The sequence below is a fragment of the Pseudonaja textilis genome, chromosome 11 (genome assembly GCF_049901715.1).
Source record: "Pseudonaja textilis isolate UNSWEBS1 chromosome 11, rPseTex1.2, whole genome shotgun sequence".
In the NCBI taxonomy this organism is placed as follows: Eukaryota; Metazoa; Chordata; class Lepidosauria; order Squamata; family Elapidae; genus Pseudonaja; species Pseudonaja textilis.
The window spans coordinates 5,624,176-5,640,721 of NC_142000.1; the positions used below are offsets into that span (position 1 = coordinate 5,624,176).

General features: G+C 42.4%; 1 protein-coding gene across 1 annotated transcript in view; it reads left to right on the plus strand.

Annotated features, from left to right (window-relative positions):
* NUP93 (nucleoporin 93) overlaps positions 1–16,546 on the plus strand; it is a 122,261-nt gene that overhangs the window by 3,824 nt on the left and 101,891 nt on the right. Inside the window, exons 2-3 of the mRNA XM_087940512.1 lie at positions 12,864–13,070; positions 15,414–15,531. Of these exons, the coding sequence (XP_087796638.1) occupies positions 12,892–13,070; positions 15,414–15,531 (297 nt within the window). The 5' untranslated portion in view covers positions 12,864–12,891. The remainder of the gene's footprint in view (positions 1–12,863; positions 13,071–15,413; positions 15,532–16,546) is intronic.

Below are 16,546 nucleotides of genomic sequence, written 5' to 3' on the forward strand. Positions count from 1 at the left end.
AATTTCCTCCACTTAAAGGCTGTTCTTGGGAGAGTTTTTTTTCTCCAGCTGAAGATAACCTGGACATTGGGGGCAAAGTTGGAGGTACTAAAGGGACGCTTCTTGCTTATTTGACTGTGTTGCCTTTGTGCCACGCCCCTTTGGGTCATCACAATAGCATTTAATTAGTTTTTCCTGTTTTATTGGGGTTTGACTACGAAGCACTCCCGCAGAGCTGATTTTTCTATACTCAGCTGATTCATCTGCCTCATTTCTATTTATTTTTGGTACACCCCACCCCACCCCCCACACCCCCCAGCAATGACAGACGACCATCCGCCATGCTCCTGTGGGCCTTTTTCTTTCTCTCACTTTCCTTTTGAGGATCAGAGAACTTTATACTAGGGTTGTAAGTACAGGTAGTCCTCAAGTTACGACCGTAATTAATGGAATTAGGTCATAAGTTGCGCCGGTCATTCAGCTCCTCCCCACGGGTCCATGACCACAATGTTATAACCACCTTTGCAGTGGTCTTTAAGCAAACTGATTCTAGCCAATGGTCGTTTCTTGCTGAAAGTACATACCAGTTTCTGGAAAAAAAAAATCACTAATTTTGATGATGGGACTTGCAGGATGCTGCAAATGGCTGTAAATGTGAGTCGGTTGGCAGCTGCCCAAAATGCGACTCCCCAAAAGCATGGAAGGTCAGAATTTGAAATTGAGTCTAAGTACCTCTGGGGAGGTACTTCGAATAGTTGCTAAGCAACCAACCAGTTGTAAGTCAAGGACTACCTGTACATAGATTGTGTGGTCTCTCAGCATTTGATTTTACACATCCTTCGCTGGCCCAGTATGAAATCTGTTTACCTAACCCCTTATTTTAAGCTTTAGATTTCTAGAAATCCTAATCTATATATATAAAAGTACCACACATGCATCATCATAAAATCTCCAGAACCGTAAAGCCTACAAACTTGAAATTTGGCACGTATGTTCCTCTTGGCTTCTAGATGCTCATTAAGAAAGGATTTTTCCAAATGACCATCAGAGCATTTCATATATTATTATTATTAACACGCTCTGATGCTAAGGAGTTCTACTCCCCTTCCCCACCTGAAAAGAAATCTGTTCCAAATGCAAAACACAAGCAGAGGAGTTTCATTTTCAGTTTTAGTTCCACAGCACCAAGCAGCTTTAGTACAGAACAGTTGAGCTAAGCCACGCCTAGGTTCCTTGCTGTCTCCTTGCTCACACAGCAAATACTCTTTCAGTTTCCAAACAGCCCTCAACTCTCACACACTGATAGGACACTAGCCAGATGAATACCGATGGATGCTGGCAGGCAGAGGCAGACCCCCCCCCTATTTTCCTCCCCAAAACTAAGCCCGACCACATAGTTTCGTAGCAAAGCATGGATATCGAGCTAGGAAGTAAATAAAAGCCCAGCTTATTTTTTAAATTTTTGGTTTTTTTTAGGAGAGCTCCAGTGAATAATTTTGTGCTAGAGTGTATAATTTATGGCTCAATGCAAGCAACAATTAGTGGCAGATCGATTTTTTTATTTTTTTAAACACCCCCCCCCACTTCCCACCAACATCCTTGCCTTCCCCAGGTTTTGGATCCATATTTGATTGGAATTCAAATTCTTTCTTTCTCTGTCTCTCTGATCTCTGTGTGTTTGTGCTGCTGCTGCTGCTGCTGTTTCCTCAAATATCCTGGCCTGATGACTCTGCTAATCTGTCTGCAGTCTCTTGAATGCAGTAAACTCACCCCCCCTCCCATTGCCAAGATTCCACCTCTCTGCACTGATGGTCTGGAAAATATTTGAAAGCTGTCATTTTCCAAGAAAGGCAATATATTTCTCGATCAGCAGGGAGATAAACGGCCATTAGACAACAGAAGCATGTTCACTGGAAACAATAGAAAACGGGATCGGAGGCTGCTTCACCACGCTCTCCTCTCCCCAATTCACTCTTGTCTTTTTCAAGTCGACGTTAAATCCAAAATGCTATACAGAGGGAGCCCTGGACTTACAGCAGCTCATTTAGCGACTGTTCAAAGTTACAACGGTACCGGAAAAAGTGTGTCATGCTCTTGTTGGAGTCTGATTCTGAGGGGGAGATTGAGCAGCTGACAGGGAGTGGGAGTGTGGCTCCGGTGGCTGTGGAAGAAACGGGGGAAGGGCACTGTCTGGCTGGGCAGAGGAAGACCCAGGCCCACCCCCTCTTCATCCTAGGGCACACAGGGAAGGGAAGGGAGCAAAGAGGGTTACGGGAGAGGAAAGGGCCCTGATCCCCTTCATTGTACCCTATGACTGTCATTAAGTGTTGTACGTTATGATTCTTAATTCTTAACGAATATATCTTTTCTTTTATGTATACTGAAAGTATTTACATCAAGACAAGTTCCTTGTGTGTCCAATCACACTTGTCCAATAAAGTATTCTATTCTATTCATTAGTTGCAGCAGGAAGAACAGGATATAAGTGGGGCGTTTGCACACAGCTCCTTGCTGGAAGCAAAGCCTACATTATCTTTGTTGAGGCTTATCTGGGTTTTGGCGTCCTCCCAACTGTTGGTGCTGCATTATCTGTTCTAAGTCTGCAATTTATCATTCTGGCCTGCCTTAATTACTTCATTGTGGTTTGTGTTGTTGTTTTTTAATTTCTAATTTATCTTTACTTTGGGTTCGGGCTGTATTTCTTTCCTTCGTAGACTGTTTTTGGAAGAGTTGGGGGCCACGTTGGAGGCATTAAAGTGTTATTCTATTTTTTGTGGCTTTGTTATTTTTGTGTCATGCCCCGAGTCATCACAAAATGACCGATGACTGTTTTTCACACTTACGACCGTTGCTGCATCCCCGTGGTCTCGTGATCAAAATTCAGAGGCTTGGCAACTAGCTCATACTTATGACCGTTGCTATGTCCCTGGGGTCACGTGATCCCTTTGGACAAGCAAAGTCAATGGCAAAGCCAGATTCGTTTAATAACCGTGTTACTAACTTAACAACATCGGTTAAGGGAGCTAGGTATGCCTAACAAAGAGAAGGACCAAGGGTGATACGATCGCAATCTTTCGGTATCTAAGGAGCTGTCACAGAAGAAGGGTTTGACTTACTCTCCAGGGAACCTGAGGGCAGGTCAAGAAGTAATGGGTGGGAAGAGCATTACAGAGAGATCCAACCTGGAACTAATGAGAAACTTCGTTCAATGGACAGAACAATTACTCAGTGGAACAGGTTGCCCTCATGGGTGCTCCATCCTGGAGGCTTTTAAGAAGAGACTGGACAGCCGTTTGTCCAGAATGGTATAGGATCTACTGCTTGAGCAAGAGGTTGGACTAGAAGACCTCCAAAGGTCCCTTCCAACCATAATATTGTATGTTCTGCTCCGTTTCTCCCAGCGACTTTGCCGGATCAGACGCCTTGAATGAGTTTGCATTGATTTGGGCAGCTCCTGTTAAATTTGTCTTTCTCTTCACACTCGCATCTAATATCTTAGCTAGTTGTAATTCTATGCCGTTCCAGGAATATGCTCACCAATCCATGCACAGGTTTATTGTTTAGCCTCATGGCAGATAATATGTTACCCTAACATTAAAGAAACAGTTCAGAATATGGTACAGCCTTCCCCGTTCCTCCGTGTAATAACAGTCTTACTAGATCACATCAAAATCCATCTTAGATCAGCATTTTATTTCTCACACGACAAACTGGTACTTGCAAGCATCAAATCAAGTTATACCGTTCTTCCACCATCGTTTCCCTGTAATTTATATTTGGAGTGATGTTGCGAAGCTGGAAAATAATATTGGGTCTCGGGATTCTGAGTTCATAATTTATGTGAGAAGTAGCTTGTGTATCCCTCCTAAACTAATGAAGAAATATGTGTGTGTGTGTGTGTGTGTGTGTGTGTGTGAAGTTTTCACGGGTATTTATATGTATGGTATTCATAAAATACCCAAACAAAGCTGAATACCATTCATTCATTCATACATACATACATACATACATACATACATACATACATTTGGAGACTCCATAATACACAGTTATGTACTCAATTATTTTAAAATATGAGATCAATGTACTTTGGAAGCAAGCAATCTCCAAACCAATTTTTTATTTATAGTAACCTAAACTCTTTTTTCTTCCTTGTATTTAATTTTTTTTTTTTTAGCCAAAATTGTTCGAATGTATTTTTCCTAATTACCCCAACATTGTCAATTTAGTTTTGAATATTTGCCACACTGATTTCCTGGTGCTGGTTGATGACCACAATCAGGTTTTTCATTTGATTTTTACTAACAATTTAATTTTACTACTTTTTCTCACTGAATCATGTTTCCATCCTATAAATAAAACAGAAGGTGTGATAATTGTAGGATGTGCCCAAAATGTTCCGGGGATGTTGATTGTATTGCTTTGTCCATTTTAATTTTGCTTTCAAGTATATGTGAGGGCAGAGGGTCGTTCTAAAATGCTAATTTACATCAAAAGTGATTAATTGTGCCTTTTCAGGCTGCTCAAGATTATTGGGCTGAAACTTGGTTACAAAGAACCAAATAATGACAACATAATTTTCTGCCACTTTTCAACAGACAACAAACTCACAACCTATGCTGATAGAACACTTTTAGATAGGCTCAATAAACCTAGAAGAAGGATAGTCAATTAAACAGACATATGGGGGAAGCCAACACACTGACCCATTCCTTAAATCATTCTCTGCTAGAACACTTTTTTAAAAATCGTGACTCCAGCTCAGAACCAGGTGAGCCTTTGAGTTAATTTATATTTGTTGTATTTATGGAACTGACCCTGCTTGCAAGGAACACCATGCATTAAAAAAAAAAGATTAGTTCAATCTACCATGTCACAATTTGGTGCTTGAATTAAATCTCCTACGGTTTGCTTGTTTGTTACACATGTGCCAACTAATATATTATTGACCTAAAGTGGTATAGAATATAGAACATAATAGAAGAAAGAGAAGAGAATTCTTTATTCACCAAGTGTGATTGGACACACAAGGAGTTTGTCTTTGGTGCATATGCTCACAGTGTACATAAGGAAAAATAAAATACATTCATCAAGAATCATCAGATATAACACTTAGTGATAGTCATAGGTTACTATAAGCAATCAAATCATACATAAGTTACTAATGCAATCAAAACATACTAGGAAAACAAAACAATATAAATTGTAAAGATACAAGCAACACGGTTATAACCCTAAGTGGGAAGAGATAGGTAATAGGAAGAATGAGAAGAAGAATAGTAATACAGTCTAACTAAGTAATTGTGGGAGTTAGCAGAGCGATGGCGTTCGGGAAAAACCCGTCCTTGTGTCTAGTTCTGGTGTGCAGTGCCCTATAGCGTCATTTTGAGGGAAGGAGTTAAAACAGTTTATGTCTGGGATGTGAGGGGTCTGGAAATATTTTCACAGCCCTCTTTTTGACTCGTGCAGTATGCAGGTCCTCCATGGAAGGCAGGTTGGTAGTAATTGTTTTTTCTGCAGTCCTAATTACTCTCTGAAGTCTGTGTCTGTCTTGTTGGGTTGCAGAGCCAAACTAGACAGTTATAGAGGTGCAGATATTAAAATACAACATTGTGTTTCCCAACAGTTATCTTTATTTTGTAAGTCTTACAGCATGGCAAGTTGGGCAGGGTACAAGTTTGACGAGTAATTTTTATGATTAAAAGCCGAACAATAAAAACTAATTTTTAATTTATTTCTGTTTGTTTCTCATCCCACCTTTATTATTATTTTTTAAATAAATACTGGCAGGCCTCGAGTTATGACCACAGTTGAGCCCCAAACCATGGTTGCTAAGCAAAACATTTTTAAAATGCTCTTTTTGCCCCATTTTACGACATTTTTTTTGCCATGGTTGTTAAGTGAATCTTGCAGTTAAGTTAGTAACCTGGTTGTTAAGTGAATCTGGCTTCCCTGTTGACTTTGCTTGTCAGAAGGTCTCTAAAGGGCGTCATGTGACCCCCCAGGGACTCTGCGACCGTCGTAAATATGAGTCAGTTGCCAAACATCCGAATTTTGATCACTTGTACAGGTACTTATAAGTCAAGGACTCCCTGTACAAGTGTTCAAAATTCAGACAGTTCACTTAGTGGCCATTCGAAGTCACAATTGCCCTGAAAAAAGTTACTTATGGCCTTTTTTCACACTTAATGAGATTTGCAACATCCCCATGGAAACGATTTGCATTCAGACGCTTGACAGCCGGCTCACATTTATGACGGTTGCAGTGTCCCTGCGTCACATGAGTAACAACTGCGGTGATTCAGTTAACAAAGGTTGCAAAAAAATTTGGTAAAATGGGGCAAAAACTCACCCTTACAAATTTCTCACTTAGCTACCTAAAATCTTGGGCTCCATTGCGGTCATAAGGCCGAGGGCTACGTGGATTCCAAGCGTGGCCTTACTGAGTTAGGTGTGGTGGCCTAGAGGTGGAGCTCTCACCTCACAATCAGGAGGCTGTGAGTTCAATCCTCAGCAGGGGCTAATATTTGGAATAGACACTCCTGCTCCAGCAGGGGGGGTTGGACTAGATGACCTCCAGGGTCCCTTCCAACTCTGTTATTCTATGTCCTAAGTCTTTGCAAAGCAGTACTTTTACAAAGCACCGCTTTAGAACTTCACAGGAATGTTACACGGTCGCTAAACAAACAGTTGCACGTCGAGGTCTACCTGCAGTTCGATAAGTGGGCAGGTAGCCAGCCGAGTGGCAGCCGTTCTGCATCGCCCATTTTCCCCTGGATCTTCTCTGACCTTTTCCTGGCTTGATTGTTCCAGCTTCAACTGCCATTTGTACAATGTTGACCGGACGTGCAGCCAACTTCCCAGGGGCCCCTTCCTAAAAGAGCGAGCGAGCGAGGAAGTGCCCTGGCGGAAACAAACCCCCCAAAGAGTGTGCCGTGCCGTGCCTTCTTTGTCGTCGTCTCTGTCGCTCTGTGCGAAGTTTGTGGCTGCGCTGGAGCTGCTGCGGTTCCAGCGTGGTGGCAGCGAATGAAAAAAAATAAAAATAAAAAAAATAAAACTAAAAGAGAGTGAATCAGAGAGAGTATATCAAAGCAGCATCTGCCATTCTTGCAGTCACAGGCACTGCTGTTTCCGAAATTGGCAGGCGCAACCTTAATCGGAGCGAGAATACGACTGCTCTGGACGCTGTCTGCCAGCAGAGGCTGTTGCTCTTGTGCCAGAAGAGGGAAACAGCTTGCAGGGAAAGGCCAGGCTTTACTGCTGCATTGCAGGGCATAAAAGCGCTTTCTCTCCATGGCTGGGCTCCCCTCCCTGGCTTTCTGTCTCCATCGTACACGCTGTTTATTGGCTTATCGAAGGCTGCTGCTGGTTTAATGCTCCAAAGTATATGCTGGCTTGCATTGAGGGAAGATTCATGCGATCTCCCAATTACTTGGCGCCGGCCTGATCTTTGCAGTTGGATGTCTGCATGACATTTCTGGGAAGAAAATACGATGTTTTGCCTTCCCCTTAAGCAAAATAACCTATCGTTGGAGAACAGAGGGCTGTTTGTTTGGGTAACAAGAGGCCACGTACGTCCCAGTGAAGTTGGAAAGCGGTACTTTGCAAAGTACCCCGGTCTTAGTAAGGCTGCCCTAGGAATGTGGCGCTCAGTTCTGCTCACCCCAATGTGAAAAAGATGCTGAGGCTCCGGAAAAGAGTACAGAACAAAAAGAGACTGGGCAATCATTTATCTGAAATGGTAGAGGTGGGTCTAGAAGACCTCTAAGATCCCTTCCGAGTCTACTGTTCTATGCTCTGTGTACAGCATCGAATAAGCAGATGGCAGATTTCTGTAGAGTCCCTGCCAGGGAAGGGCTAGGCTACCCAGAGATACAGAGCTGTTTTTACATTTATTGCAGTAATATCCATAATCTTTAGCCAATGACTTTCCGTCCGTTCCTGTGGCTTGATGTTATACCAATGAGCTTTGGGCTTCTATGCTCCTGGCCACATATCCATGGTTTGCAAATCAGGGGTGGATAGCTGAAGAAAATCATCTTTGAGTTAGAAATATATTATTGGAAGTTTCATGCTAATGTTATTTGGGGGGAAAAAGATCAGTACAGGTCGTCCTTCTCTTAGGGACCACAATTGAGCCCCAAATTCCTGTTGCTAAGTGAGACAGTTGTTAAATGAGCTTTGCCCCATTTTAGAACCATTCTTGCCTCCGCCGTTAAGTAAATCACTGCAGTTGTTAAGGGGATCTGGCTTCCCTATTGACTTTGCTTGTCAGAAGGACGCAAAAGGGGATGTCATGACCCCAGGAAACACTGCAACCGTCATCAGTATGAATCAGTTGCCAAGCGTCCAAATTTTGATCACGTGTGTCAACTCATAAAATATTTCTATGGTCTTTTTAGAGATACCAAGAGAAGGAGGGAGGAGCAGTGCAGAAGCTTGCAAAACCGAAAGCGCGTTCCATAAATGTTTTCAAAGATAGTTTCCAGGTGACCGAAGTTTCTGCCATGCAAAATTCTAACTGGAGAACACGATTGATGACTCTTGGCTATGGATGTGTCCCATTGGAGAATATGAATTACGATGCACCCAGAGGGATGGGGGAAAAACCAGGGTCAAGGGTGACAATGAATGATGTGCCTCAGAGTCGGCTACACCCAGGCAGTGCTGGACTTTTTAACTCCCAATAAATCCTTTTGAAGTTTTGGAAGTTTGGCTCGAGACTCATGATTTAAATGGGGGTGGGGTAACTGCCGTAATCCTGACAACATGGCCAGGGGGATGCTGCAGCGGTCGTAAGTGTGAAAAATGATCCTAAGTCACCTTTTTTTAGTGCCGTCATACCTTCGAATCGTCTGTTGTTGTAAACCAAGAAGTGCAGAATGCGCTGAGAATGCAGAACAAAGGCTTGGTATGCAGAGAGTGATCCAGAAGGCACTGTCCCTAAATCTAGATTAATGGTAGGCACAAGAAAACAAGAACAACATAATGAACTGCTCAGGGGAGAAGTTTTTTTTAAATTGCCATTCACCCACAGACCGGAATCTTGCCAGACTAAAGTACACTCTGCGTAACTGTCAGATAAATAGTGGTGAAGATTTATTTAGGGAGGATCCCTTCTTGGTTTCTTTCCTGCAGCTCCGCTGCCAGATTCCACCCCAGTAATTCCCACCGCTTGTTCATTTTTGGATGTGAAGGATTGTTGGTAAAGGGAGTTTCATACCCATCGCTTCACCACTTTGTCTGACTTGTCAAATATGCTTTGCGCAATTCCCAATTTAATCGTGAAATGTTTTCTGTAACACAATGGAGGAGAGAGGCTGGCTGGAAACCCCTTGGGAATTCTTCAAGATTGTCAAATTAGACCCAACTTCACATGACAATAAAGCATCCGAGAAGACAGCGGGGAATCGGAAGGGGGAAAAAAAAGTAAATCTACGGTGCTGTTTAGGAGGCTGGCTTGGTGAAAATAAAAGCCTCGTAAATTTGGCTTTTAAAGCACTTAGCAGATTGCTGCTTGCCTTTGGCACAGCAGCTTCTTCCCTGAGAGTACTTTGAAATGACTCCTACGCAGGAATAGATGTGAAAAGTGTTAATATTGGAATGGAAACCCCTGGTGGATTTTCTTGAAGAAATGGTGATTGGATTACTACATTTCTGGGCAAACTTTTTGTCTGCTGGTCTTTGCCCAAACATCGTAAGAATTTGAAGCATAACTGAACTAAGCATTTAAGTGAGGTTTGGGGCTTTGGAAATGAAAGAAACAAATAGTTTGCAACATTTCTGATCTTTCTGGATCGGACTTGGACGCCTAGAGGTAAATACAAATATGCCTCAACTTACAGCCAAACTTTCCGTTATCAAACAGACAGTTGTTAAGTGGGTTTTGCTCCATTTAATGACATTTCTTGATAAGTGAATCATTTCATTGATAAGTGAATCACTGCTGTTGTTGGCAACGTGATTTTTAAGTAAATCTGGCTTCCCATTGACTTTGCTTGTCAGAAGGTCGCAAAAGGATTGGCTAGTCTAAATAAAATAAAAATTAGGGGTGACATGATAGCAGTATTTCAGTATTGGAGGGGCTGCCCCAAAGAAGAGGGGTTCAAATTATTCTCCAAAGCACCCGAAGGCAGGACAAGAAACAATCAATGGAAATTAATCAAGGAGAGAAGCAGCTTGGAATTAAGGAAAAAATTCCTAATAGTGAGGACAATTAACCAATGGAACAACTTATCTCCAGAAATTGTGTGCACTCCATCACTGGAGGTTTTTAAAAAGAGACTGGACAGCCATTTGTCTGAAATGGTATTGTTCTCCTGCTTGAGCAGAGGGCTGGACTAGAAGACCTCAAGGTCCCTTCCATCTTCCCTTCCCTTCTCCATTCTCTTCTCCATTCCATTCCATTTGACCGTAGGACACTGCCACCGTCATATATGTCAGTCACCACGTGTCCAAATGTTGATCACATGACCACGGGGATGCTTCAGTGGTCATAAGTGTGGCAAACAGTCCTAAGTAATTTTTTTCAATGCTGTTGTAACTTGGAACAGTCAGTAAACAAATGATTGTAAGTCAAGGACTATCTGTATGAAAAATCCGCCAATCCTACCACATCCCTTCATGTATGTAGAGCAAAGTCAATGGCCCCTAGATGTGGGTGCTAGAAAAAGAGAGGCAGGACCATATCTTGCACCATGCCGGCCTTTAATCTTGGTTGACTCTTGAATTTGTACTGTTTTATGACATGCTGCTGTCTCCTAGTTTGCTTTTGTGTCATCTATTTAATAGTGCTTATATACCACGGAGCGTGCATAATTCTAAATGCTATTGCTATTTTGGATATTTGGGGGAAATTAAAGATTTAAATAAAAAAAAAGACTTTTTTTCTTTTTCCTTGAGCCGCAAGTGGCTTATGGATGCACTTCTGAAAGTTGAACAGTTCTTACCCTAAATTTCCCAAAGCATAATAAAGATGGTCTTATCTTTGCATCCAGACCTGAACAGTTCCATTATTTAGCTCCCCGTTATCCATCCATTGATCCTTTATCGGTGCTGAATTTCTGCGAGCGCCATTCCTTAAAGTATGGCTGCATGCCAGCAAGCAGATTTGTACATAAAATTCTTTGCAGTCTGGTCGATAATTTGATTGGTGCAGCTGGTCTCCACTGTTTCTATTCCATTTCCGGGTGATACAGCACGGGTTTGTTAAAAGCAGATCATGCCAGACAGACCGACCCTATTGCCTTCTTTGATAATAAAGGGACTAAATTAGTGGATCGAGGAAATGCTCTGGATATGGTATACTTAGATTTCAGTAAGGAATTGGATAGAGTAGACCAGGGTGTCAAACTCACGTCATCACGACGGTGTCATGTAATGTATTGGGACTTCCCCCCCTTCAAGAAACTGGGCGTGGGTGTGGCCAGCACGTGACGCATCCGGCCCATTGGCTGGGAGTTTGACAGCCCTGATCTAGGTAATTGACAGGTAGTAATCAACGTGATCAAGTCAATCAATCAATCATTGAATGGCTGGGAATTTGACAGCTTGGAGTAGAACAACTAGATACAAGAACAATTTTTTCCCGAATGCCATCACTCTGCTAAACAAATAATTCCCTCAACACTGTCCAACTATTTACGAAGTCTGCACTACTATTACTATTAATCTTCTCATCACTCCTTATCATCCATCCCCTCCCACTTGTGACTATATGACTGTAACTTTGTTGCTTGTATCTTTATGATTTATATGGACTGTTTCCTAGTATGATTTGATTGTTTATTGTACCCTATGACTATTATTAAGTGTTGTACCTGATAATTCTTGACTCTTCACAAATGTATCTTTTCTTTTATGTATACTGAGAGTATTTACACCAGGACAAATTCCTTCTGTGTCCAACCACACTTGGACAATAAAGAATTCTGTTCTGTTCTGTTCTATTCTATTCTATTCTATTCTATTCTATTCTATTCTATTCTATTCATAGCCTACTTCTTGGTAAGATAGGTAGAACAATGTAGGATAGTACCACCACAAATGAATTTACTGCACCCAGCATGTACAGGTAGTCTTTGACTTACAACTCTTTAGTGACCCCTCAGTGTTACAACAACACTGAAAAAAATGGACTCATGGCTCTTTTTCACACTTACGACCACTGCAACGTCACCATGGGTATGTGATCAAAATTCATATGCTTAGCAGCTGGTTCATATTTATGTCAGTTTCAGGGTCACAGAATTATGCGATTCCCTTTTTGTGACCTTTGGACAATGGGGAAGTGAGATTCACTTAACCATGTTACTAACTTAACAACTGCAGTGATTCACTTAACAACAGGTAACAAGAACGATTGTAAGAGGCGGCAAAATTTACTTAACAACTGTCTCACTTAGCAACAGAAATTTTGGGCTTATACGTTGAGGACTACCTCTCCAGTAGTCCTTGATGAAACTACCCCTACCTGGAGGCAAGCATGCAGTAGGGTACCAGAGCCCATTCTGCCTTGGGGTCAGTGCTCTTCAACGTCTTCTTAAATGGTCCAGAAGGATGAAGGGATAGAAGGGGAACTCATCAAATTTGCAAACGATGCCAACCTAGGGGGGAAACGGCTAAACCGTATGAAAAACAGGTTTAAGGGAAATTAGGTATATCTAACCTAACGAAGAGGAGGAATAGGGGTTAACTTAGCACTTAACAACTATGGGGGGAAAAATTCATAAGATGGGGCACGACCTCTGCCTTGCTTAGGGGAAACTCTGGCTCCAAGTGTCATAACTCGAGGACTCCTTGCAATCCGAAAAGGCAGAGTAGATCAGTGATTAGTGTTTCAGTCTGACTTGACGTGACTGTAGCTTCTGTTCTTGCTTCCCTAGGCCTTCCACATAACATCCAGGCCCGCAGATGGACGCGGAAGGGTTTGGCGAGCTGCTGCAGCAGGCAGAGCAGCTGGCAGCCGAGACGGAAGGCATCGCGGAGCTTCCTCATGTCGAACGCAATCTCCAGGAGATCCAACAGGCTGGGGAGCGCTTGCGTTCCCGGACCCTGACCCGCACCTCCCAAGAAACAGCAGACGTCAAGGCGTAAGTCCCCGGGTTGCTTAAAATCTCTGGTCGGGGGCTGCTAGGGTTGCGTCGCTGGAGAGGAGGAAAGCTTGGTGAAGGGTTTCAAACTCGAGGCCCAGGGGTCGGATCTGGCCCGCTGGGTGCTTAAGATCCGGCCCTGGAAACAGTGAAGGACTGGCCCGCGGTGCCTCTGCCAGCAAAAACGGAGCTCAGGAGGGCCGCTGAGCTCCGTTTTTGCTGCCAGAGGGTTGCAGCGGAAAACAGAGGTCGGAGCCCATTTTCGCTGGCAGAGCGCTCAGGCTGCCACAGGCGGCCCCAACATGAGTGATGTTGAGCTGGCCACACCCACCTTGGCCACGCCCACCCTGGTCATGCCCCCCCCAGCCCCCCTCCCAAGGTCAAACACAACCCTGATGTGACTCTCAATGGTCTAGGACAATTCGCCACGGCTAACTCGCCATGGGACAACATGACGTTAACGGATTAACAGTGTCAGAAGGGACCTTGTAGGTCATCCAGTCTAACCCTGCCCTCCAAGCAGGAGAGTGAACAATTGTCCTGCATGGGCAATTCCGTGCAGGATAACTCAGTGCGATCCATGTTATCCACCATTCTTCTTTGACATTATTTCCATTGACAAAACTGACTTGAGTGGGACAGCTGACACCCCATCCTTCACCCCCTCAGCTACGATTTAGCCTCCGGGTCTCTTATCACCTTTGCTAGTGTTCTCGGCATGCTTTCTAGGATCTAGAAAGGTGACCAGAGTTGGACATGGTATTCCAAGTGTGGTCTCACTAAGTGTGACTATCACTAAGTGTTGTTTCCAGTGTTTTATGATGAATGTATTTTTACGATGACTGTGATAATGATCAGTTGTTGTATGTACATTGAGAGCTTATGCACTGGAGACAAATCCCTTGTGTGTCTAATCTCCCTTGGCCAATAAAGAATTCTAATTCTACAAATAGAATGGGTCCTGCCCCAAAGCAAAAAAAATATTGGAACAAAATAAGGAAATGGTTGCAGGAAATTACCAGTCTCCCAATAGAACTTAAGCCAGAAATGTTTCTGATAGAGTATTTAAGAAAGAAATTAAATATAATACACGTACTGACAGCGGCAAGAATTACTTATGCACAGAGTTGGAAACTGGATAGTATTCCTACTGATAGTATGATAATAGAGAAAATAATGGATTGTGCAGAAATGTTCAAAAATTGGAATTGCAAGATAAAGAAGATATGGAATATTATATGGTCAGGGAGAAATGGCAAAATTGGTTAGATTGTTGGAATAAAAAATAATATATATATGTATATATTGACCCAAATGGAAAAGTTGATATCACAAAACTGCGAAGATTGTATATGAAATGTTTTTAAATGTGGAAAAAATTAATAAAAATTATTTAAAAAAACAATTCTAGTTCTTCTAACCAGTATGATACAAAGTGGTACTATCACTTCTTGTTGTAACTACCATACGATTCGCTAAAGTGGTTTGCTTAGCAACCATGGCAATAAAAAAAAAAGGTTGCAAAATCGGGTGTGTGACTTAACAACCCACCTAGCTTAACAACAGAAATTCTGGTCCCAGTTATGGTTGTAAGTCAAGGATTACCTGTATATATTTTTCAATTCAATCATTCATTCTTTCTATCTGACCAAACTGCCTCAGTGTACTTCTTTCACTCATTTTTGCATTCCATCCATCACCCATCCATCTCTTCTGGTCTTATCACACCTATTTCCTAAGCACAGGTAATCCTCGACTTACAACCGTTCATTTAGTAACCTTTCAAAGTCACAGCAGCACTGAAAAAAATGACTTATGACTGTTTGACAGCTGGTTATATCTATAGCGGTTGTAATGTCCCTGGGTCACTTTTGCGACTGTCCGACGAGCAAAGTCAACAACCAGGCGGTTGTTAAGTCAGCCACACCCAATTTTACCACTTTTTTTTTTTTGCCAAGGTTGTTAAGTTAATCTCTACAATTGTTAAACGATAACATCCAGTTGTTAAAGTGAATCTGATTTCACGCGATTGATTCGGCTTGTTGGAAGCTGGCTGGTAAGGTCGCAAATATGATCACATGGCTCCGGGATGCTGCAGTGTCATCCTAAATACATGTGCCTCAGTTTTGATCGTGTGACCATGGGGATGCGACAGCAGTCGTAAATATGAGGACTGGTGTCATTATACCATTATAACTCCGCATGTTTGTAAGTCAAGGACCACTTCCATTATGCTAATCGGGCCTCTGGATTTAAATTCTGCTTTGGGAGGAATGACTCTGTTGCCTTATTTTATTATCTCTGTGCCTCTCATCCTTTGTTTTGTTTTTATCTGTCTTCTAGATCAGTTCTTCTTGGATCCAGAGGGCTCGATATATCCCACATATCTCAGCGCTTGGAGAGCTTGAGCGCTGCCACAACATTCGAACCTTTAGAGCCTGTAAAAGACACAGATATACAGGTCAGGGCCATATGCAACAAAAGTATGTTCTCTTAATCAAAGGAACGCATGTATTTTGCAATGCTTTACGTGCGGATGCCCTAGTATATAAGCACATTTTCTTGTCCAGAGAAAGGCTGCCAGGAATGGGGAGAATTTGCTTATTTGCTCAAGAGGAAAAGCTTGCGTTCTGCATTTAATGCTTAAGTGTTTTGATATTTCAGTTACTGGCATCCTCTTTGTGCAGATCATTGTTTTCAGCGGAGGCACCGTTGAAAGGCTTGTTTACTTATTGAAAGAGCTGGTGTACAGTCGAAGGACAGCACTGCAGCAATCTCAGTTTATAGAGGGTAGACTTTCTGTGTTTACTTTTTGGGTTTCCTCTAGCTGAATCTTTAAGGGGAGGGCTGTAACTCAGTAATAAACTGCACATTTCCTTATAATGCATTCCGAGTGATTGATCCCAGAATTCTGCCAGAATTTACTGGGTTTCTGCAGTCAGAATTCTGCTGCCAGTCAGCAACTGGCTTCCAGCTCTTGTGCTTTGTAATGTACAAGTTATGGGTGTGTGTGTGTGTTATTGTAAGGTGCAACGATCCCCTCCCTTCTGAACCTGACGGACAATTGATTTAAGGCAGTACTTTATATTTCTTTGTTCTGCTGTAGCAATCAGGGTTCCTCTCCCCAAATTTTAGCGTAACACCTGAGTGTTTCGGAGACTGAATTTTCAATATGATTCAACCACAACCCGTTCTGCTTGTGACATTATCTTCCTTGCTTTGCTTATTCTGAGGTCCTTTTCTGTCTGTCTCAGTTGCTGTATAATGGTAGGTGAGATGGTTTTATCAATCGGTATCCTTTCACCTTGTAATGGAAGATGAGCGGTATCATCATATCCCGGGCATCCTTGTTTATAGTTTGTTTTTCTACATATCAGCAGCGCAAACCCTTGTTTTTAAAAATCGATATGATCGCATTACATGTAGTCCTCCACTTACGAACCCAGTGGAGCCCCGGGTTTTTTTTGTTTTTTGTT